Here is a 26,123-nt window from a genome sequence, read left to right as displayed (position 1 = left end):
TTCCTACTTTTTTTGTTATTTAAAGAGCGCGTTAGTAATACGCACCTATAGCCTGGTGCACAACGTGCGTACACTCTGCTTATTACACACACAGGGATGCTCAGCAGCACACAAACATGTCAAATATTAAAAATAAAAGGATTACAATGTAAAAGATTATTATTGTGTGCATAAAGATAAATATGCTTAGGTGGAATCCGGCTTTTCCTGTAGATGTTCTGCTTGCGCGCTTTAACCTCGCACACGAACAGATCCGTTTCCTCACTAGAGAAGCTTTCAGTTTCCGCTTGCAAATTCCACCCTGTAAATAGGGAATCTGCCATGGCGCAGAAATGCACTTGAGCGAGTGGAGGCGGGGCTAATTTGCATATTTGTTGATCCGCGTATATTAAATGAGGCGAGGATTACATTCAAGCTATTTTAAGGCGTGGAGACATTTTTTCATTGGAAAAAACTTTTAAATATGTCATTTTAGTGATCAAAGATGAGTTTTAGGGGATAAAATAATTGACTACTGGGGGACTTTAAAAAAAAAACACGCTGAAACTGAAATACTTATAGTTGACTCTGTACATTAACCTGCAATAGGATCAACTATTTTAACTTCAAATAAATTACACACTTCAGCTTTAAGCTTATATACTCTCACCCATCACTCATGAAAGGAAATTACACACTTGCATCCCTACAGCCTTAGCTCTCAAAACCTCTTCTGTAACCATAGTGCTTCATCTCAAAGAACATCCTGTTCCCTGCTGAGCACCAGCTCAATAATGCTGCCATTTTAGACATATTTATCATGGGAAAGGTAACGTTGGCATAAAACAAGGAGACAAGTTTAACAAGCCAGTGGCCTCAGTCATCCCTCATTCAGCACTGTCACTGTCTGTTTGCAGCACATGGATAAATGCGTAAGAGGCCTACATCACAGCACTAATATTTCTCAGAACACATAATGGGAGTTGATGTGTTCATGGTGCTGTGACGCTGCAGGAGCCACTGCTGGCGGTGGCGGGCTGCATTATTTAGCAGGCTTTGGGCAGGAGTTTAGTGCTGGCAGAGAGAAAGTGAGATGGACGTTGCATGTTGCGTGCGTGGTGGTCTCTCGAGCGGCCGCTGTACAGGGATCTCTGCTGTAAAATCCCACACGCACAAAGCATTTACTATCTGTACTGATCTGTATGCGACATCTGCAGTACAAACCTGAGCTGCATTTAGATGCATTACATAGTGATTGTGTGAAGGGAAATCTACTGTGATTATTAGGGAGAGTAAAAATGTTGTCACCCTCATGTAGTTCCAAACCTGAAAGGATACATTTGTAAAGAATATACTTTTCTATATAATGTGGAAGTGAATGAGGACTGTAGTTGTCAAGCAAGCACCATAAAACAATCATTGTCTTCTGAAAACATAAAATAACCTAGAAGGAAGAATGTTATACAGGTTTTAATGACATGAGGGTGAGTAAATGATGGCAGAATATTCATTTTTGGGTTCACTATCCCTTTAAAAAGAGTTCAGGGCTGGCTTGTTGATGTAGAAAACAATGCCTTGTGTAGTTTGTTGCCTGCAAACTGAGAGTGGTGAATATTTGATGTTGTTTACTGAATTCAATGTGCATGTGCAGGTGTAGGAAAACGCTTACAAGACAGTGACTATGGTCTTGGACACGCCGAGCAGACACATTTATTATAGTACAGGTTCTTGAATAGTAAATCGGTGTCCTTGGAGAGGTTCTGAGGCCGTTTGAAAAACTCTAGTTCTTTACTGCCACCTGCAGGCCGCCAGAAGCACTGCACTCTGCAGCTGAAGTTAATTTAAATTATGTGAACTGATTAAAAATGCCCTTTAAACCAGAAGCCCTGAAGGCAAGCAGCACAATCAGATTTTAAATGGATGTTTAGCATTGAGTGCTCGATAAACACGACAGCCTACGTTTAAACAGATATGTGTGTGCTGTGTGTGTCTGCTTGTGTTGTTGTGCAAATGCATTCTTAAGACGTGTGTGTGAGAGACCGTGTTAGAGTGTGAGAATATGAGTAAGATCATTAATGAGGATGTGAGCGCTGTGGACAGAAATAGCAGACTGAGAGGCCTGCGGGGCAAGAAGGGAAATAACTCAACAGAAGCGCATGACTGCAGCACAAAATACACGACCGGGCGGTTCACAGTCATATCTTGGGATTGACAACTGTACAGGTTGATTGATTACTACAGAATACAGGTGTGACTCTCAAATTGTTCTGTACATACAACAGCAAACAGTTGTACTGAATAATATTTGTATGTAAACCAATCCCTGACAGCAACATAGTGTCGGCCCAGATCCGGCCCACATCTGGTCCGCGTGTATACCAGGTGTGGGCCGGATCTGGGCCGACACTATGTTGCTGTCAGGGATTGTTCTGTGTTAAGCCTTGCTGGTACATTTCCAACTAAAACACCTAGTTCGTAAAAACATTTCTCAGCTGACGTCTATTTAGATAGTAGAGTCAAGTATTAAGGCACAATATATACCGTGGGGCAAAAAAGTATTTAGTTTAGCCACCAATTGTGCAAGTTCTCCCACTAAAAAAGATGAGAGAGGCCTGCAATTTTCATCATAGGTACATTTCAACTATGAGAGACAAAATGAGAAAAAAAAAAAAAAATCCAGAAAATCACATTGTCTGTTTTTTAAAGGGGTGGTTACATGTTTTTTTTTTCTAGGCTTGATTGTGTTTTGGGTGCACAGTTTAACATGTCTTAATGCTTCGTTTTTTTGAAAACGCTGTATTTTTCATATATTTTAATTTTAATTCTACACCTCTGTTTCCACTGTCATATGAACGTCTCGTTTGACTTCCTGCTTCTATGAAGCCACTCCCTCCGACATACGCAATGAGTTCAGATTGGTCAGCAGGTTGGTAACTGGCCCAGTCTGTCGTGATTCGCTGAAGCGTCCGGAAACGCCACGCCCCTTACCATTCGTAGTTACGCGCTTAGGTGGAAAGTAAATAATAGCGCCTATATTGCTGTATCAAATTGAGCCAAATCAGACCCAGATGAAGAGAAAAAAGCAGAACCTCTGCAATCGCGGCTTTTAAGGGACGTTTATGAATGGTATTTCATTTAGTATTTGTGTCAAAGTGTTTAGATAAGCTGTCACTGCTGTTTGTTAGCTTTCAATATACAGTTTTATCCTGATTAAAGCTTTCCTGTAGTAAATACATGCCTGAGTAGTCGCATTTTTGTAAAGGTAGCGTTTAATTTATAGCATGAACAACTGTTTGTCTATGAACATAGAAGTTTGTTAGTGTTTGTTGCACTAGAATTTAGCTAACTGGCTAGCAAAAATGAGTTGCTCTTTGTATACGTCCTTGATGCATTAAAAATAGCAACAGAACTATAACATTACGTTTAAAAGACAATAAAACGTACTTACAGTTTGGGGCTGATAAACAGCAGCTTCTGCTTTTAAAGTGGGAACTGCTTCATCTTTCAGTAAAAGTCTTTGTGTAAATCCAGCATTAAACTCGTGTAGATTCAGGAATCTGTCTTCAGCACCACATCCAGTGTAGAAAATATCACAGATTATAATGGGTTCTATATCTTTTGACGCGTCGCATCGCGCAGCTCGCGTTCGGTGTAAACAACTCTTCCGCTTTCATTATGCTGCGCCACATGGCCTCGCCCATTTTGTTGCGTGTTCCCGGGGGCAGTGTTTATGTCAATAGCAAGGGTTTATGATGTCACCAACCCGGGAAGAAGCTTGTTGTAGTCCAAACCACCCGTTTTTGTAGTCTTTAAACTGCCATAACTTTAAAAGAGAATATCTCCGTGTGCATTGAACTTTCAGCGCTGTAACTTTGCAGATACTGTTTATGCTCAAGCAGCAACATTACACACTAACTAAAGTTAAAAAAGTGAAATCGCATGCAACCACCCCTTTAAAGAATTTATTTGCAAATTATGGTGAAAAATAAGTATTTGGTCACCTACAAAAAAGCAGGATTTCTGGCTCTTAAAGACCTCTAACTTCTTTAAGAGGCTCCTCTGTCCTCCACTCATTACCTGTATTAATGACACCTGTTTGAACTCGTTATCAGTACAAAAGACACCTGTCCACAACCTCAAACAGTCAGACTCCAAACTCCACTATGGCCAAGACCAAAGAGCTCTCAAAGGACACCAGAAACAAAATTGTAGACCTGCACCAGGCTGGAAAGACTGAATCTGCAATAGGTAAGCAGCTTGGTGTGAAGAAATCAACTGTGGGAGCAATTATTTGAAAATGGAAGACATACAAGACCACTGATAATCTCCCTCGATCTGGGGCTCCACACAAGATTTCACCCCATGGGGTCAAAATGATCACAAGAACAGTGAGCAAAAATCCCAAAACCACTTAGTGAATGACCTGCATAGAGCTGGGACCAAAGTAACAAAGGCTACCATCAGTAACACACTATGCCGCCAGGGACTCAAATCCTGCAGTGCCAGACGTGTCCCCCTGCTTGAGCCAGTACATGTCCGGGACCGTCTGCAGCTTGCTAGAGAGCATTTGGATGATCCAGAAGAGGTTTGGGAGAATGTCTTGTGGTCAGATGAAACCAAAATAGAACTTTTTGGTAAAAACACAACTTGTGTTTGGAGGAGAAAGAATGCTGAGTTGCATCCAAAGAACAATATACCTACTGTGAAGCATGGGGGTGGAAACATCATGCTTTGGGGCTGTTTTTCTGCAAAGGGACCAGGATGACTGATCCGTGTAAAGGAAAGAATGAATGGGGCCATGTATCGTGAGATTTTGAGTGAAAACCTCCTTCCATCAGCAAGGGCATTGAAGGTGAAACATGGCTGGGCCTTCAGTGATCCCAAGCACACCGCCTGGGCAACGAAGGAGTGGCTTCGTAAGAAGCATTTCAAGGTCCTGGAGTGACCTAGCCAGTCTCCAGATCTCAACCCCATAGAAAATCTTTAGAGGGAGTTGAAAATCTGTGTTTCCCAGCAACAGCCCCAAAACATCACTGCTCTAGAGGAGATCTGCATGGAGGCATGGGCCAAACTACCAGCAACTGTGTGTAAAAACCTTGTGGAGACTTACAGAAAACGTTTGACCTCTGTCATTGCCAACAAAGGGTATATAACAAAGTATTGAGATTAACTTTTGTTATTGACCAAATACTTATTTTCCACCATAATTTGCAAATAAATTCTTTAAAAAACAGACAACATGATTTTCTGGACTTTTCTCATTTTGTCTTTCATAGTTGAAATGTACCTATGATGAAAATTGCAGGCCTCTCTCATCTTTTTAAGTGGGAGAACTTGCACAATTGGTGGCTGACTAAATACTTTTTTTTTGCCCCACTGTATGTGTATGTGTATGTGTATATATAATATATATATATATATATATATATATATATATATAAATTTATATATGTATATGTGTGTATATATATATATATATATATATATATATATATATATATATATATATATATATATATATATATATATATATATTATTAGCTTGAAATTCATTATAATATGGTTGATATATACTGACTGATTTTGTTTCTGAGGATTAAGATTTTTGTATTGTGCCTTTAATGTTTTACTACGTATTCTAAATGACTGGCCATTTCAAGACACTCCCAATGCTTTTATCCCCTCAGATCTGTCAAAAACATTATGATTTCACTTTTGTCCAGTTCAGGGTTTGTTTGTTTTATTCCCTTGGCTTTTCCACATAAACCAGTTATGACTAGTTGTCAACATTAGTTCTATTCACTCAGCACATACCAAACTCTCTCAAATTTGGGTTGCAACTACAACACAGTTAAACCATGTATATTTGTCTCATTTATCATATTTAGCACTCCAAACAGGACTGAAAGCCATTTTGTGAGCGTAGCCCTTTTTGAGTCTCACTTTGATCTCTTTTAGGCAAAGTCATGATCCTGATTGGTCTGAACAAAAGCATTTAGTCTCCTTGCTGATTCTACCTGTTCATTCACAAGAGACATTGGGCTTTTACCTGTTGAAGTGGCCATCTGTTGAACAACAGCATCCTCTAGTGGACATTAGCACAGAACAAGCTACTTTACAATGTGAAAAACTCATTAACACAAATGGTCTTATTAAAATGTATTTGCTACTGACTATTTTGTGTTTACTTTAATGATTTAAAGAATCAGAAGGTTGTTTGTCCCCTCTTTCAGTTCTCACTCTGATACATTTTTATGAGGCTATCAAATTCAGCCCCAGAGTAATATACTGTGGCAATGGAGAATAAAGCAAGTGCTAAGTACATCAGACAGTATTTGGTTACTCAATTTATTTCCATATCTCAATAGCCTCAGATGAGCTGTCAGCAGCTGTCTTTTTCAAAGTGTTTTTTTCACTCGCACAGAAAGCTAATGTAGCCTTGGTGAAGTTTGTGAGGTTAGAGTATTTAGGTGGGTGAAAATGAGTCGTCCTACTTAAAAAACCTACACAGAGAATCATTGTTTTTGGGGTCATTTAAATGAAACAGTGTTGCTTGCTCTCTCTTTGCGTGACTGTAAAGCTTGTGAAGGCTGTGGGTGAGGTATTGGATTTGTGTCATAACAGTTGCAGATCAATTTTACTGATTTTTCATTAATGCATTTGGCAGATGCTTTTGTCCAAAGAAATGTTCTGTGCTTTCAGGCTGTATATTTTTTCAGTATGTGTTTCCTGTGACAATCAAACCCATGACCTTGGCATTGCTATAGCACCATGCTTTACTAGTTCCCGCTTTATATAGAGTAGGTCCCATTTTATGCTAAAGGGTTAGTTCGCTCAAAAATGAAAATGCTGTCATTAATTACTCACACTCATGTCTTTTCAAATCCATACAACCTTTGTTCATCTTCTGAACACAAATTAAGATGTTTCTGATTAAATCTGAGTGCTTTCTGACCTCTGATAGACTGCAACACAATTACCACTTTCAAGGCTCAGAAAGCTACTAAAGACAAATTGAATTTGGACTGCAGTACCTATGTCATTCATACATAGAGCCCCTTTAAGGTTGAACCACTTTAGTCACGTTAACTATTTTAACAATGTCTTTAGTACCTTTCTGGGCCTTGAGAGTGGTAATTGTGTTGGAGTCTATTGGAGGTCAGAAAGCACTCAGATTTCAATTAGTTCAAATTCGATCTTATTTTGTGTTCTGAAGATAAACAAAGGTCTTACAGGTTTGGGACAGCATGTAAATAATGACAGAAATTTTCATTTTTGGGTGAACTAACCCTTACAGTGTCTTTAACTATTATGTACCTTTCCTTTACCTCTTAAACTTAACCAAACTGTCCCTAACCTTACTCATGTCCGACCTCAGAAGATAGATAGTCATTTGGGGTACACTATTACTTAAATATTATGTATCAAGTGGCTTGTTGCTAATGCAAAACAAATTTAAACTGAATCATCTCAGTCTCTCTATTGTAGTGTGGTTTGTTTGAGAAACCAGGTCATGCTATTCAGTGTAACCTTTGGATTTCTATTGATGTGACACAAAAACAAACAAAACAGATTGCTATGGAAGCCTAGCAGCCAACAGGCTGTGACTAGTTATAATTGTATATTCCACAGAAGGCGTAAGATACATGTGTATCTAAGTTATGTTGCATTACATCTGCTCAGCAAACCTTAAAGCTTTAAAGCTTGCCAGGTTTGCCAAGTTAGTACTCCCACTCCAAACACATGGCACAGAGGTGCTCAAAAAAAGATATTTTAACACTGGAAAATCACACAGTAATGGGCTGTGGCTGCAGTACTCATATACAAACACATGATGGCAGTGTTGAGCTGTTTCAAATCAGGAAAATGTACAGATGCATCAGGTGAGTTGAGACCACACAGATTCTCAGGCAGCTGTCACTTTTCATTGATTGTTGTTACACTGCTGCAATTCAGAAGTCACTCTCAATATGTCTGAGAGAAAACACCTGAGGTACAAACTAATGAAGATAAAACCAGCCATGCAGGTATTAAAGAACAGTTTTGTTTTTTTGTCAGAAACGAGTGAGGCCCTGTGCAAACTTAGTAGGGCTGCTACTTAAAGCTTGAATGACACAGTTCTCCAACAGTCCATCGCTCAAGGTTAAACAGCCTCCACGTGGCTCATCTGTTTAATTATGTGACTTATGTGGCTTCAGGCTCAAGGCTCGGGATGATGGGGAAGAGAGAGAGAGTGAGGGTGGCCTGCACGGCTGGGCTCCTGATGGACTGCAGTCAGCTCTGGTTAGTGCTGAGCACCAGCGCCACATTCAGATTTCCCATTACTCTTTGATTAAGGGAGTGTCAGACGCACATGTGATTGATGAGCTGTCAGGGGAAAGCCGCCGACTGGAACGCCTCATCCTCTTCATCATTAAACACTCCAGGAGTACAGCTCCTCTTCTTCACGCACATATAAACAATGCACTCATGGAGAGAGATCCTAATTTAGCTCGAGCTGTGAGCCGCCTCTGTGCAGTTGTGAGGGAAGACGAACCCTTCAAACGGCGACGGCTTCAAACGGCTGATTGTTGCACAAAGATCTGGGGGTGTGCATCTCCCCTGCCTCTCTGATTTTTTTGTGCTCACAAAAAAGAGGGATCAAGAGGCGCAGAGGAGCCAAAGGAGAGGAGGAAGACAGAGGGATGGATGTGGAACAAGGCTGGAGAGCGGCAGGGGAGGGGAGGGAAGAGGAAGGGAGAGAAAGAGAGAGATAGATGCAGCCAATGCGCAGCGCGGCATCTTGAAAGAGCGAGAGGAGAGAGAGAAGAAGGCAGGGAGGGAGAGCGAGCGGAGGAGTGCGAATCAGGCACTGGCAGTCGCTCTCCAGCTGAAGAATAACGTGTGTCATGCATCGCTGTGATGCTGTCTGATCTGAGCAGCTGGTGCGTGTGAGCTGGTTTTGTCGGAGACTCTCGTGTACACGTGCGGCTACCCGTCCCTTGGCTGGAGGAAGAGGGAGGAGGACGCATCAGGTTCGTGTCCGTTTTCGCGCTGCATCTGGATCCCGGCTCCAGGGAGCGTGGGGGGGCACTAGGGCCAGGCGGCCGGCCGGGGGGACGACATGAGCGTTCCGCTCCTGAAGATTGGCGCGGTGCTCAGCACCATGGCCATGGTCACCAATTGGATGTCCCAGACACTGCCCTCGCTGGTGGGGCTTAACGGAACCACCATCTCCCGCGCAGGCACCTCGGAAAGGATCGTCAGTGTGCGTAACCCTCCACCTTTCTACTCTTCCTGTCTGTTTATCTCTTTGTGTGTCTGTTTGCTCATCCGAATAAGCCAATAAGTCAGGACCTTGGTGTTGAAGAGCAGTTACACTCCTCTGTGGTTACAGTCCTCAGAGATTTGCCAGACAGGCTTTTAGAGGGATTTTCAGGGTGAGAGGCAGGTAAATTGAATGCGTGTCTGGCTTTGGGGGTTGGTTACAGAGGAATTGATGGCTGCTGTGGGTGAGTGATTCTCAGTGGGAGATTATAGACGAGGAAGTTATACCCGGCGAGATTCATGACTCCTGCGAGGATATCCTCACTTGGCATTGAGAGAAGAGTTAAGTGCCTGATGACTGATGTTCAGGTCAAATTGAGAAAGGGAGGCAGGATTGTTTCTTTGAGGCAGTGGCTTGTCTGTTGGAGCTGAATGGTACTGAGGCATGAGGTTAGACTTTTATAGCTTCTGAGCCAACTCTTTTCTTCTGAAGAGGAACAGTTCTCTTTTTCCCACCCCCTCGCTCACTGTTTTTTAATCAAATCCACTCTGTGTGTGCACTTTGTCTATATCCATAAATGAATTAAGTGCCTTGTGGGAAAGAGGCCGGGCCTTTGGCAGCATCAAGGCCGCCACATTCAAAGTAAAAACACAGAAGGAGAAGATTAAAATCTAGAGCTAAGCACCTTGTTATATCCTAAGGTTGTTAAGTGAGTGCTTGCTGAAATTTAAACCTTCACAATTCCGTCAGCGTGCGAGTAATTATCTTGCGTGTGTGAGTGTGTATGCTTGTGTGTTTTCCAAATGTTGAAAAATGGGACCAGGTGTGAGTAGGTGGATGGTGAGTGCGATGTGATCCCTGTAATGTTTTCTGGATCATTAATGTTGAGAGACTGCCTGGGGTATTTGCTGTGTCATATCTGAGCATCTGCCCCTCAATAAAAGCTCTACTCGGCATAGCTTATGGCCAGGGATGACACTCCATCTGGATGAGAGAGGAGACGCTGTAGGGGTCGTTTGGGTCGGTCAGGGTGCCTACGCTGATTTCCATCTGTCTAAAAGAGGAGTCTGTCTATCACAGCTTTGTCTAACACATTCACACTCGCTTTGGAAGACTGTTACTACTCATCACAAGCTAAAAGCTGTGGGGATGGAAGCTGCTTTTCTGCAGTGATGTTTACCATGTATAGAGCTCTAACACGCCAACTCTGCTTTATATCAAGTCTGATTATTCATCTAGTCATGTGCTTATGTCTGCCCAATGGTCACACCATAAGACAGGTCATAGACATAGTCACCGGAGTTTAGGTATGTGTAAATGAGAGGAAGCCTGTCAGGGTTAGGTGAAATTCAGTATTGAAGAACTAAGGGTACTGTACTTGACAACGGTGTACTAAAAATGGAAAAGTTTTTCCTTCACGTTTTTCGCATAGAGATGAAAATGTTGTCAAAATGATCCCTGTTCGCACGGATCCGCGAAAACGAATGCCAGACCAGAGTTATGCGCCCATAGCCTAAACATGTAATACGTATTCGCATAACGTCACCGTTTTCACAAATTTGCGTTCTCTCAAAAAAATTAATTATTGGATTTACCTAAAAAAGAAGTGTCAAGTATTGAGTAATTTGTACAAATGACAGTTTAAGCCAGGCACACATTTAACGACTAGCTAAAGCATTCTAAGACTGTGCTCAACATACAGCGATTGTTTTCTGCGACTGAAGCAGATTTAAATACTTACACATGGAATTTGAACACTGACTGTAATCGCAGACTGAACGCAACTGGCTCTGACTGGACGCGTTTGAGTCATAAGTATCAATTTACATTCATAATCGGCCTCGCAATCGTTAGGTGTGTGCGCAGCTTTAGTTGTATGATCAAAATAAATTCAAGTAAAGCTGACAAAATATCTTTGAGTAAATACAAACTATTTGAATGTCACTGTTACATAATATTTATATGTGCTGTTATAATAATGTTATGTTAATGTAATGTTATCTTAATAATGTTATGTTTATTACATAAGGTGAACACATTTATTGACTTAATTTACCTTATTAAATGAATTATTTGCTCCACAAAATGCACTCAAAAAATAACTAATTGAACAAACTCAATTGAATTGAGAGCAGGAATTTCATCCTATAAGCATGCTTATATGAGCGCGCACAGCCTAAACACAGGCGCCACTCTTCTGCATAATGATAACCACAAAATTCAAAAACATTACAGAAACTGCTCTAAATGACCAACATAACTGAACATTAAACACTAACATAAACTAATGACATCTTTCCCTTTACTGAATAAAACATAAAGTAACACTTTAATTCCTAAATTTACTCTCCTAATGCAGTCCCTTGCAAAGCATGCTGGGAACTATGGATCCACTGCACAGTTAGTTATGTCAGCATTAATTTGTACGTTTCACTCAGCAATGTTAAGTTGACTGAACAAATACTAAGTAAAGCTGACAATACTCATTTTTAGTAGAAACAACGCAGTTAAATTACGTTCATGTAGTTACATGAGTTTTTTAAGTAATGTGAACAAGAATGGTTTGAGTGAAAATAACAACAGTGAAAGTTAATTTTTTTTTTAGTGTTTTTGTAGTTTTCATGAGAGACAGTAGCGGTATCGTTTTCAAAAACGTACAATCTGAAACTCGTTTTCAAAAGTTTGCGTTTTCAGGCCCCTAAAACGTCGTTTCCGCTCAGAAAGTTTTTTTTTTTTTATTTCAAAACTGTGTTTTGTAAATGGCCCTTTAATTGAACTAGAATAACAGGAAGAGGAATTTACTGAACTGCAGTTCTGGTAAATGAAGTGTTTTTCCACCCACCTCTATCTATTGTTCTACCTTCAAAGTTCAGGGTTTTGTTTTTTTGTTTTTTCTCCAAAAAATTTTCAACCCAGCTCTATCAAGCCAGCATTCAAAGTCAAATGACAAACTTTGTTAAGATAAAGTTCACTTTTGCTAAGTTAAAAGTTATAGTCATATGAACTTATTTATACTTTCTTATATTCTCAACATTCTCAATTCAATACTGAAAATCTGAAGCTGTGGTTGGGCGCAAGCTCCAGAAATTTAATAACGCCTATATCTGCAACGCCTATAATAATAGCTGTAAATTGGGAAATGAGCCAGAATTATTCAGGAAATTTATTTATTTAGCTAAAGTGGCACCCATTGAAGTTCCGCTATCGGTAGTCATCATTACCCAAAACACATCAGCATTCGTGAACTCCCACATATCTCATTTCAAGCAATCACTCTAAAACATTGCCTCACTTCACCTCAAGGAAAAACCAAGGGGAAATTAGCATACGTAAAAACAATCTTCCCCAATCCCCCCCGGGAGCAAAGGCCTTCGTTTTTAGATTTGAGGCATTAGACAGATGTTACTCTCATGCCGGGGACTAATTTATTCTCGGTGATAAGTGTGTTCCCATCTAAAGTGTTCTGGCTTTGCAAAGACTCCAAATCTAATCTCAAAAGCAGCTTGCTCTCAGTCAGAAAGAAAGATGCATCCCTCTGTTCTTGAGATGAGGTGATGATCGTGTGAAATGAGCTGCAGAAGGGAGGTGTGGTCCGTGAAGCAGAGTGACTGATGGACTCGTATCAGGCCGCAGGGATGTCCTTTCTTCTCTTCAAATCATCTTGTCTTGCCTTCTGCCATGATCATCTAGGACACGCATGCCTGTCCAGTCCACCGTCATGTCAATGTTACACGTTAAGTGTGCCGTATTCCATCGGCTCTGAGCAACAATCACACTGTGCTTCACTTGCTCTTTTTGCCCTTCTCAGCTCAACTGATGAATGGAAACTCATCATGTGTAAAGATCAACACTACACTTAAAGGTGGAGTGTGTCATTTATGCGCTTCTAGTAATACCAAACAAAGATTGGAGAAAAAGTATTTCTGATAGTCAGGAAGTTTAATGTTATGCACTGTAAGTAAGGAAACAAACATTACACATACACAGCAAAGCTGCATTGGAGCAAGCATACAGAAATGTCTCAGTACAGCAACAAATGATGGGTAAAAATGTGGTTGCATGTGCGTGTGTGGGCGAATATACCGCTGGTTCAGGGGTGAGTCTGACACTGTCTCCTCGATTATGATAAATAAATGAGAGGCAAGTGAAAAGCCGTAGGACAATCTGCAACAAACGTGTAATGAACACAAACACTTAACAAAGCTACATGCCCATGTGGCTGATATCAGCCGCCGTTTCTTGTTTTCATGGCACCAAAATATGAAAGGAACGTCATGGAAACCGATATGTGTAAATGTGCAACAGAAACAACATTCTACCAAACTCTACTGACTGTGGGAATTGGAAACATGGAGCATTGGAATTATTTTTTGGAGCGGCTCAGGTCTGTCTGTTATGAAAGCACCAAAACACAGCTCTGGCCAACTGCTGCTACCCACCAGGGATCTTTAAATGAGAAAGTGAGGTTGAGTCACTTTGGCTGCTATCACCAACACACACACACACACAGATGACAATGTTGAGATTTACAGCCTTAGAAGAGATGTCCAATTAGACTCACCTTGGGGGCTGTTTACACGACACCTTTTTCAAAAAAAAAGAAAAAAAAAATGCATTTTGGCCATTCATTTATATGACAACAGCATTTTGGGGGCCCGTTATTGGGGGTTTCATAGTGCATTAAAAAAAAAAATCATTTATCATCTCTTTGTGAACTACAAAAACACAGATCTGTGAAAACGGTGACGTCGGTGACTACTGACCTGGCATGCATAATACACCGCTTTTAGTCGTTTTCTCGGAATCGTGTGAACGGGGATCATTTTGACAGCATTGTCATCTATACATAGAAAAAACTTTTCCATTTTTTTACATTGTTGTGTAAACGTACCCTTACCCTGCATCCCAATGTCCATACTATCCATCCTAAATAGTATGTGAGATTACAATAAGTGTGTCCAAAAGCATACTACACTGTGTGCAGAATTATTAGGCAAGTTGATTTTCTGATCATGTTTTTTTTTTCCAAGCAAATTTTACCAATTCCAATCCACATCAATCTTAATAACTACTATTAATATTGTTTTTAATCATTTATAAGTGATATATAATTGTTCATGAAGGCTGGAAATGAAAAATGCCTTATATTCAGGTGCGTAGAATTATTTGGCAGGTTTTCTTTTACAGGCAAAATGAGCCAAAAAAGAGATTTAACTCAGACTGAAAAGTCAAAAATTATTAAATACTCATGAGAAGGACGCAATACTAATGCAGTACTGGAAATTGCAAAGTTAAAGCATGACCAAGGGACAGCAAAATGTTCATTGGGTCAGCTGGGTCATACAAAAACAGATGGAAAAGAAAAGACACGTTAACTGCAAAATAATTAAGAATTAAGGTGAAGAATTAAGTGTGAAACCATCAGGAACCTTTTAGTCTCCAGCGCCACCATTTCCCAGTACTGAAACCTACCTGGAGTCTCCAGAAGTGCAAGGTGTCAGAGACTTAGGTTAGCTAAAGAATCCTAAAAAATGACCCGCTCTTAATAAGAATCACAAGCTGAAGTGTTATAAAATACATGAAGACTGGGTTTTTATAGGCCTTATAGACAGACAGCTTGAGAGTGACTCCTGAAGGACCAGCACCACATCCTCTTGTACCACTGTTTGAAGAATTTATCTTCCAGAATCTGGAAGTTTTGGAAGATCATTTTTAGTCCAAATCTGCAAGACGCACATTTCAGGATAAGAGATGGACTAAAAGTGAACTCCCACACCTTACTGCCAGGTTATATTAATAGTAGTTATTAAGATTGATGTTGATTGGAATTGGTAAAATGTGCTTGGGAAGAAAAATATGATCAGAAAATCAACTTGCCTAATAATTCTGCACACAGTGTATGCAAAAAAGTCTACCAGACGGTCTACTATTTCCGGTAGATTTTCAAACACTATAATGGCGAATATTGCCCACAACCCATTGCGCTTTGGAAGAGGATTCGGTTCAGAACTACAAACATGAGCAAAAAGTGTTAAAAAAAACTACCAAACATGGCGGATATGTGCAACTGATGGTGAGAGGTTTAGATAAAGGTTTGAGTGACTAATAATCTAAGTTTTTCCTGATATTTTTTTTTATTTAATGTTATCAGTGTTATATTTCATTTACAATAACAATGTGGACTTTTATAAAAAAAAGATCTGTTTGGTCATTAACTTTGAAATGCATCATTATGCATTAATATGAGTCTCTGTATGAAAGATCCACAAATGCAGATCAGCATGCTACTGCATTTCTCTCAGATACGGAAGGAAATGAAATAAAATTAAATGTACTATTTTGTACATTAGTCTTCAGCTTTGTTTACTCTTTTAGGGCTTTTACAAAGGATCAACATGTTGCTGATTACCCTCTTTCACCCCCGCTGGTAGATTCTATTTGACTGTGAAAAAAGCATGTTTCTCCATCCACAGTCATTCAAAAATAGCCATATATTTTTACTACATTTTTTAAAATTGTTTTTAATATTTTTTACAAGCATATTTTGCTAAAGTTTCGTTTTAATATACTTTTGGATTTTGAGTGCTCTTAAAAGCATAAAATAGACCTTAAACAGGTTTTTGTTTTCTAATTTATTTATTTTTTCCAGTCTGCTGCCTTTTAGTCACAGCTCAGGATAGCTGCTAGTGAATGTTTTGAGGCTGTGTGTGTTGTTGTGGTGCATTAGTCAATCAGTGCAGTCATGACATAATTTTGCTGCAGCCCCCCTCAGAGTGATCATTTATGTGGTATTTACAGCTCAGTTTAAGAAGTTTCTTAAAAAGATCTGTGATCCCATAAGCTAAGATGGCAGCCCAGCAACTACCATTTACATTCATGGGAATGCTAGCTCTCTCCATGTAATATAAACCTCATAGTTCCACCACAAAAAGGTGCCCTTTAACAGGAGAACACTCTTGATGACTCTCGACAAGCTGAAACCTTCACATGAATATTAATATTCCTGTAGTTAGGAAACTGTAATCATGATGAAGCAAGATCCTGTCAGTCCCTTGACTGGCACCTTTGCAGATCTGAAGTAGTGGAAGCACTTCAAACTTCTCTGTCAGATTATCAATACCATGCTCAAAATTGCTAGCTGAATCCTTTATTTTCAGAGTCAAAAGCAGGGCACTCTCTAAGAGTGCCTGTAGAAAATTGAGCATCTAAATGCTCTCAGAGGACAAACAGAATAATATCTTGTTCACCAGTTTTATACTGCTCTATTTTTGTGTCTTAGTGAGGGAACATTGGCAACTGTGTGCATGCAGGACATTCATGTTCATGTGCATCAGCATCTGTGCTTTACAAGTGTGCTGGATCTTTAAAGGGTTAGTTCACCCAAAAAAATGAAAATTCTGTCATTAATTACTCACCGTCATGTCGTTCCACACCTGTAAGACCTTTGTTCATCTTCAGAGCACAAATTAAGATATTTTTGATGAAATCCGATGGTTCAGTGAGGCCTTCAGTGACAGCAAGATGATTAACACTTTCAGATGCACAGAAAGCTACTAAAGACATATTTAAAACAGTTCATGTGACTACAGTGGTTCAACCTTAATGTTATGAAGTGACGAGAATACTTTTTGTGCACCAAAAAAACAAAATAATGACTTTATTCAACAATATCTAGTGATGGGCAATTTCAAAAAACTGCTTCATGAAGCTTTGAAGCTTTGCGAATCTTTTGTTTCGAAGCAGTGGTTTGTAGTGTGTATCAGACTGCCAAAGTCACATGATTTCATTTCAGTAAACGAGGTTTCGTTACATTATACAGTAAGTGTTTCGAATTTTCAATGGTTCACCACTGGGGGACGATGATCTCTGAACCCATGAATCAAGTCTTTTGGTTTTACCTGATCTCTGATCAGTTTCATACCTTTGTAGATGTTTTAATTAGACATTAAAAAGAATAATAGTAGTTAATAGTCTCTTATTGGCCTGTTTAGCTGAGCCATCCATGGAACAAACTAAACAAGCCCTAAAAATTGATAAAAGAAGGCATTTTATATACTCTTGATATTCAATCTTATTATATGATTTATAGATTTTACTTTCAATAAAACATTTGCAGTGGGTTTGTAAAAGGTGTTTATTTGCATGAGTTTTTATTAAGGTTGCAAAGGGGCGGAAACTTTCAACGGGAACTTAACCTGGGGAATTTTGGAAATATTCCAATTTTGAAACGTAACAGGAATTTATAGGAATATACAGGAATTTAAGGGAATTTATGGGAATTAATTGGAAATTTTGGGAAATTTATATAAATTTATGATATTTATATAAAATGTATCATATAAAAACATAAATATAAACATTTTGTTTCATCATAACATGAAATAAGAGTTATTTATTTTTCGCATTCAATTCTAATTTAGTAAATATATAAAATAAATATATTTTTATTGCAACAATTGTGTGTTATTTATTTTAGTGTCACATGATCCTTCAGAAATCATACTAATATGCTGATTTGATACTCAGTTATTATCAATGTCGGAAACAGTTGTGCTGCTGAATATTATTATTTTATTTTTTGGAACCTGTAATACTTTTTTCATGATTCTTTGATGAATAAAAAGTTAAAAAGAACAGAATTTATTCAAAATAGAAATATTTCCTAACAATATCACTTTTTATCAATTTCACACATCCTTGCTGAATAAAAGTATTAATTTCTTTCAAAAAAAGAAAGGAAAAAAATGATTGACCCCAAAATTTTGAATGGTAGTATATTGCTACAAAAGATTTCTATTTTAAATAAATGCTGTTCTTTAAATTTTTATTCATCAAAAATCCTTAAAAAAAAAAGTATCACAGGGTTATTAAGCAGCACAACATGATTATCAAATCATCGTATTAGAATGATTTCTGAAGGATCATGTGACACTGAAGACTGGAGTAATGATGCTGAAAATTCAGCTTTGCATTACAGAAATAAATTATATTTTAATGTATATTAAAATAGAAAACCATTATTTTAAATTGTAGTTATATTTCACAATGCTACAGTTTTTTTCTGTATTTTTGATCAAATGTGCATCTGACCAGGGCAGCGTTTCCCAAAACCATCATAACCTTAAGCTGATCGTAGCTCCATTGAAACCAATGGAGCTACGATCAACTTAGGCTTACGATGCTTTTGGGAAACGCTACCCTGCACTCAAACCCAGTCGAGAACACTATCCACTCCCCCACACACTTCCTTGTTTGGCACAAACAACATGTACTTTATAATCATCAACGCTTGTCTGAATCGTCGTCAAGGTTATTTCAGATCAACACGTGCAAGTGACCAATAAGTGTCAATGTGGAGACGGGTATCGGATTATTTCGAAGCCTCGACACATTTCGGCTCATTTGCTTCAACTGTTTCAGTGTTTCGCAAAGCCTCGCTCTGCCCATCACTAGTACACAGAGATCATCGCCACTGATTCGATACACGCTCTGAACCACTCATCCAAAACAAAAGATTTGTGAAGCTTCGAAGCTTCATGAAGCAGTGTTTTGAAATCGTCCATCACTAGATACTATACAACTATTCTTGTCACTTCATAACATTAAGGTTGAACCACTGTAGTCACATGAACTGTTTTAAATATGTCTTTAGTAGCTTTCTGGGCATCTGAAAGTGTTAATTATCTTGCTGGCAATGCAGGCCTCACTGAGCCATCGGATTTCATCAAAAATATCTTAATCTGTGTTCTGAAGTTGAACGAAGGCAGAATTTTCATTTTTAAGTTGTTCATGAGTGTTATGGCAATACGTTACGATAGCAGCAGCACTCGGAGCCATGGCAGACGCTCACATCCATGTTTAGAGTGGAGACAGATGCCAATTTTGGGCTTCAGGGCAATATGTAATCACAAAGCTGACTGCAAAACCTTATGTTGATGAAAAAGAGAGAGAAAGTGGAAAAAAAAAAGGTTCAGGAAAAAAAAAACCCCACACCAAAGGACGTCTAAAGAGAAAAATAAGGCAATTTTCTCTCTCCTTGTTACTGTGGAAACTCGGGTTCACAGAGCACCAATAAAGGTCTTTCTGTTGAAAACAACTCTTGGTCATCTCCCACACACTTCTTATGAAAGTTGTAATGGACTTCCTGTCGCTATCAATGAAATAGAGCCTACAGATTTACGATCTCATTTATGTCCAGACTTTACAGTGCCGGGCTCAGAGATCAGTCTAATGAAAACCGCCCTAGGTTCAATCCCACAGACACCACGGGGACCAAGCGTGCCACTGTAATTGGTTAATCCTTTCCGTAGTGTGTTAATAAAGTAAAGGCCAGCTGGAGAGCACAAGCAGAAGTGGCGGCGGAGTGAGAGGAAACCCAGAGAGGGGAGTTGACCCTAACATCCTGCTCTCAGTGCCTATTGATCACCTTCCGTTTTCTCAATTGGACGTCGATACCTGGGTAGCTTCTCCTCAGTAGGGAATGTGTGGGGTGTGTGTGGCGGTTTCCAACCAAGCCGGGGCTGAAGATCAGACTGCGGGATCGAGGCTTTTAAAGGTCGAGCAGTGCGTGAAAGCTTGTGGGACTCAAGGTGTGGGCTGGGCATGTAATGGAGCTGGTGTCAGGCTTTGGCAGCGGTTCGGCTGAGTAAAGAAAGTGCCACTCTGAGTCTGAAATTAGACCTCGGCATCTTCCCCCTCAGCAGCTCTCTGCTTTCGCTCGCTGCTGTCACTCTTTCTCTCTCATTCTTTGTTTTTTTCTGTGTTACTTTCCCTTCCGCTCACACAAACAGGAGCTGCAGTATCTCGTTTTCTATTGCCCTCACATCAGCTTCTGTCCTCCTTTGGTCTGTTGTTCAGGATCTCTGGGTGAAGCTATCAGTGTGCTCTTTTCCATGCCTTTTTACTTGACATTTTTGTGTGTTGGAGGATAAAGGTGGGGTGTGTGTGTGAGTGTGTGTGTACAGGTTCATATTACATTGAGGAGATCAAATGGTTCCCACAAGGATAGTAAAACCTGAGATCACCTACATTGCGGGGACCAGCCAGCAGTCTCCATGGAGGAAATGGATTAATAAACATACTAAATTATGCTTGTTTTTTTGAAAAGGTTTTCTGTGCTGGGTAGGTTTAGGGGTAGGGTTAGTATAGGGGGAGAGAATATACAGTTGTACAGTATAAAAATTATTATGTCAATGGAGAGTCCCCACAAAGATACCGAAACCTAACGTGAAGAGTGTTAATTTCGTTGACAAATAATTTTCATCGTAATTTTCCTCAACTACATTTTTTCACTGACGGAAACAAGATGATAACTAAATAAAAATCAGTTTTGAATGAGAAAGACTATGATGAAAAATGTTTGATATTTTTTTTATCAATTAATAAAATTGAGATGAAAATGTTAGGAAGGGACATGATTCAGGATTTGGGAAGAGATTCAGTCAGAATTGATGTCCTGTTTGGTAGATCGCACATTTATATTGTAACATGCTTATCAACCCGGCGGAACATAAGTTGGCATACACTTGCTCCATGTCTCATAAAACATTCAAAAATGTAAACATCTGGGAGAAAGAGCGGAGCAGGATAGAACTGGAAAAGTGTGACGACGTAAAAGAGACCTCAATTAGGTCCGCCTCTCTTGTGTCAGAGCTCAGAGCTCTTTTTCATGTCTTTTCATGCTTGAAAGGACAAATTCGCACAAAATTATGTCAAAATATCCATTTTGGAAAGTTTTCATGTAAACACAGTCGGTTATGTCTTAAAGGGTTAGTTCACGCAAAAATTAAAATTCACCCTCATGTCGTTCCACACCCATAAGACCTTCGTTCAACTTCAGAACACAAATTAAGATATTTTTGATGAAATCCGATGGCTCAGTGAGGCCTCTATTGACAGCAAGATAATTTACACTTTCAGTGTCCAGAAAGCTACTAAAGACATATTTAAAACAGTTCATGTGACTACAGTTGTTTAACCTTAATGTTATGAAGTGATGAGAATACTTTTGTGTGGCAAAAAATATCAACAATATCTAGTGATGGGCGATTTCAAAACACTGATTCATGAAGCTTCGAAGCTTTACGAATCTTTTGTTTCGAATCAGTGGTTCAGAGCATGTATCAAACTGCCAGAGTCACATGATTTCAGTAAACTGGCTTCGTTATGTGATAAGTGTTTTGAAATTTCAATGGTTCACCACTGGGGGGCGTGACTCTGGCAGTTTGATACACACTACAAACCACTGATTTGAATCAAAAGATTCGTAAAGCTTCAAAGCTTCATGAAGCAGTGTTTTGAAATCGCCCATGACTAGATATTGTTGAATAAAGTCGTTATTTAGTTTTTTTGCACAAAAAATTCTTTTCACTTCATAACATTGTAACGTAGTCACATGAATTGTTTTAAATATGTCTTTAGTAGCTTTCTGGGCATCTGAAAGTGTTAATGGTCTTGCTGTCAATGCAGGCCTCACTGAGCCATCGGATTTCATCAAAAATATCTTAATTTGTGTTCCAAAGATGAATGAAGGACTTATGGGTGTGGAACATGAGGGTGAGTAATGACATTATTTTCATTTTTGGGTGAACTAACCCTTTAAGTGAAATTAATATCTTGGATCATTGCATTCGGCCTTAAAGTGACAGCAGTCTATTAAACCTGCTGCTGTCAATCGTTAATGTTAAACAAACAAAAAAAGAATACGAGAAAATCACTCACTGCTAACTGAATAACTTTAATAGCTTTAGTAAGAAGTAATCCATATTTAATTTATACAAATAAATATGTCTGCTTGAAAGAATGAAGAATGTCGTACGAAGGTTGTTATAAAAAATGCATACAGTATATCATTAATTGAAAAGAAGTCCATGTTTTTGTTTCTTCATGAGAAGTGGTTTTAATTCATTTTAAGATGAATAAAGACAGCAGTTCAATCTATGTCTGTATTGCTTGTTCAAATCATTCATATTTACAGGTTAATAGATGTTTTCTTCAGGAGTATATAATGAGTTTGGAATTTTTAGAGTAATGCTTTATTGATGCATTACAATTTAACTAAACCCATTAGATTTTAGTTGACTAAATTGATTTGCTAAATCTACTGCAAAATTTGTTGTCAAATGTGTGTGTATGTGTGTGTGTTAAGCAAGCCTGGACCTGTGGGACTCAACAATTTAGACTCAAAATTTTAATACACTAGTCAGGCATGATGTCATCTCTATTGAGTGAAATGTGCCAGACTGATTTCTGATCCTCCATCAGTCCTTGTGTCAATAGTGCTGTTATCCTTGCAGAGCTCAACACAAATTTAGGCTCTCGCATAGTGTCGTGACCAGATGTAATACAATAGCCTTCCAGCAATCTTTCAGTCCACATTATTAGTACAAATGTTGAGGTGAGAAAGTAACCAAAACGCAGAACATATCTAATGATCATTTTTATGTTGTGCTTTATGTTATGCTGATTTATTATGTGAAAGAAAATGTTTTCATTACTGATGCCATTGTAGCAATGCTACCTTCAAGGGCACTTCATTATTTCAAACTTCATTATTATGATATTATGCATTCAAGTCGGGAAAAAAAAAACACAAAAGTAGCCTAATAAAAACATTATATTATAAAAATTATATTATGAACATTAAACCTAACTACCTGAATTAAAAAATATGAAAATACTCATTTCTATCATTTATTTATACATCAAAACTAAATGTTTTTATGACAAAGCAGCCTGTGAAATTCAAGTGATTAACTCTACATCAGTTGCTCCATCCATCACATCATTAAAATAATTGAAATGACAGCAGAATCATTCTTTGTAATTCATTACAGCTTTCCACTCACTGATCTGTTTATAGATATGATATTTAAATATATGAATTATGAATATTATAGATCAGTGTTTCCTCTATGTTTCAAATCGATATGCCCCTTCCAACATCACAACTCGTGTTTCTCCACTTATAAATATGACTTTGCTCTGTCTTTCATGTGAACGAAAATTATAATTATGAAATTTCAGACTCCACTTGATGGGCAAATAGTCATTGTCAGCCATGATTATTTGGAAAGCATCCAATAATAAGGGTGTAAGTGGGTGCTTCTCAATCGGCTCCCTAGTCAGTAGTCACTGATCAGGGAATTTCAAATCAGTCTCAATTCCAACATTTTTCCAAACGTTCACTCCCTAAAAAGTCCCACAATGCATTGTCAAAACCAGGGAGCATCAATGCTCACTGTTCCGCTAAAGCGTGGAACATACGTATCATGACACATGACAGATATAAAAAAAAAAAAAAAACAGTTATTTAATTATACTTCAGCTAGGGCTGTCAAGCGATTACATTTTTTTAAAGGTGCCCTAGAAACAAAAATTGAATTTATCTTGGCTTAGTTGAATAACAAAGGTTCAGTACATGGAAAAGACATACATTGAGTTTCAAACCCCATTGCTTCCTCCTTCTTATATAAATCTCATTTGTTTAAAAGAAAACACGCGGATCTCAACATAACACCAACTGTTACGTAACAGTCGGGCTCATTAATATGTATGACCCCAATATTTGCATATACCAGTCCATGTTCAAGGCATTAGACAAGGAAAGGCAGTATTAACGTCTGGATCTGTGCACAGACAAGGTAAGCCAGCAAGAACAACAGCGAAAAATGGCAGATGAAGCAACAATAACTGACATGATTCATGATAACATGATATTTTTAGTGATATTTGTAAAGTTACCATCATTTCTTACTGTATTCACGGAGACAAGAGAGCTGTCGTTATTTTCATTATTAAACACTTGCAGTCTGTATAGTTCATAAACACAACTTCATTCTTTATAAATCTCTCCAACAGTGTAGCATTAGCCGTTAGCCACAGAGCATAGCCTGAAACTCATACAGAATCAAACGTAAACATCTAAATAAATACTTTACTCACATAATTCGAAGCATGTATGCAGCATGCATGACAAACATCTTGTAAAGATCCATTTGAGGGTTATATTAGCTGTGTGAACTTTGTAAATGCGCTGTAATATAGTCGAGAGCTCGTGTGGCAGGGAGCATGCCATTTAAAGGGGCGGTGCTGCCAAAATCAGTGTATAGTTAATGATGCCCCAAAATAGGCAGTTAAAAAAATTAATTAAAAAAAATCTATGGGGTATTTTGAGCTGAGACTTCACAGACACATTCAGGGGACACCTTAGACTTATATTACATCTTGTGAAAAAGCATTCTTGGGCACCTTTAAAACATATTTTTATTGAACATTAATCATGTAAGATGTAGGGCTGTCAAACGATTAATCGCAATTAATTGCATACAAAATAAAAGTTTGAGTTTGCCTTATATTTGTGGGTACACTGTGTAATTATGATGTATATATAAATACAAACATATTCATGTATATATTTAAGAAATATCAACAAGTATATGTATTTATTTATATTTATATAATTTATATTATATATAAACAAAATATTTTGTACATAAAAACATATTTCTCTTATATATATACATTAATTTGTGTGTATTTATATATACATAATAATTACACACAGTACTCGTACAGATATTATGCAAACTCAAACTTTTATTTTTGTATGTGATTAATTGCGATTAATCGTTTGGTAGCCCAAGAAACTATCCCAAGAAAATACATATTTAAAAAAAGATATATATTTTAACCACAGTAAAATGCTACTAATCGTCTTTCAAGAAATATGCAAATGTCAATCATTTTAGTATGATAATCTGATAATGGTAAACTTACAGGAATTAACCCCAAATTGCATATTTCAGGAGTCACTGAAAATGGTTTTGAGATTATTGAGGAAATGCGATTAAATTTTTAAAAATCTAATTACACAATGTGGCATTTAATTAATGTAATTAATCGCACATCAAATTTGGCTGAGAAATTACACCCAAAAGATAATTTAAAGTCATTATTGTGTTAAAGCACCAAATAGATATTACAAAAAGTAGCTTTAGAAAACTTGATTCTACATAAGATTTATTACACATAAAGTCTTAGGCTTCAATGGCCATGAGGGTGAGTAAATAATGACAGAATTTTCATTTTTGGGTAAATTATACTTTTAATGGGTTTTTTATTAGTATGGATATATTTTTTTCATTTAGAAACACTGATGTGTTCCTCGAAGATGCACAACAGTTCGCTTCTGGATTTATAGGTAATATTTTCATTGGCATATCTGACAAAATATTGTGTCTAAAATGAAACAATATTGACTTCTTAATTATTGAACTGTTGAATAAAATCATAGCACTTGTGCTATCCGAAACAAAAACAGCAATCATGATATTGTGCTCGTTACTTGTGTTACTGCTCCACCATATGATACAAAATTAAGAGGAAAACTCATACAGGGACATTTTTGCTCCGATATCTTGAATTTTAGGGGGATTCTAACCGCATTCGATATATAGAGTTCATCACGCAGTGAGTTGTTGCCCTGCTTCATGTTTGTCACCAATCAACTTCATGAAATGTAAGATTTTAATCAAATTAAGGCAACAGCCCTAATTTCATAATAAACATGCATTGATAGACAGGTAGTGAACATAATCTAGCTAACATTTATAATTAATTTACAGCTGATATGTTGAAGGGATATGTAAAAATGTAAATATAATGTACTTTAAAGCAGAACTAAGTAACTTTTTTTACCTTCATAAATAGTTTTCAAGTCCTTACGATGGTTAATTGACTTGTAGTGGTGTGTTTGAGGCGAGCACTAACCCCCTCTGGCACGTCTACGCCAGAAAACAGCACTTGCAAGTTGAGCTGCGTCGACCCGACACAATCTCGCCTCATGTTCACGTTCACGCGAGAGTGACAAAATGCTTTACGGTAATTAAAAAACAAT

At 38.1% G+C, this 26,123-nt stretch overlaps 1 protein-coding gene across 2 annotated transcripts in view; it reads left to right on the top strand.

Moving 5' to 3' along the window:
• olfm2a (olfactomedin 2a) overlaps positions 1-26,123 on the top strand; it is a 110,961-nt gene that overhangs the window by 59,663 nt on the left and 25,175 nt on the right. Inside the window, exon 1 of one of the 2 annotated variants that reach the window (XM_067376439.1) lies at positions 9,083-9,226. The exons of the other annotated variant lie outside the window; for it this stretch is intronic. Coding sequence (XP_067232540.1) covers positions 9,083-9,226 — 144 coding nt within the window. Of the gene's footprint in view, positions 1-9,082; positions 9,227-26,123 lie in introns of those variants that run through there. 2 annotated transcript variants of the gene reach the window in all.

This window comes from Chanodichthys erythropterus, chromosome 3 (genome assembly GCF_024489055.1).
Source record: "Chanodichthys erythropterus isolate Z2021 chromosome 3, ASM2448905v1, whole genome shotgun sequence".
Lineage (NCBI taxonomy): Eukaryota > Metazoa > Chordata > Actinopteri > Cypriniformes > Xenocyprididae > Chanodichthys > Chanodichthys erythropterus.
This window is presented reverse-complemented; position numbering and strand designations above follow the sequence as displayed.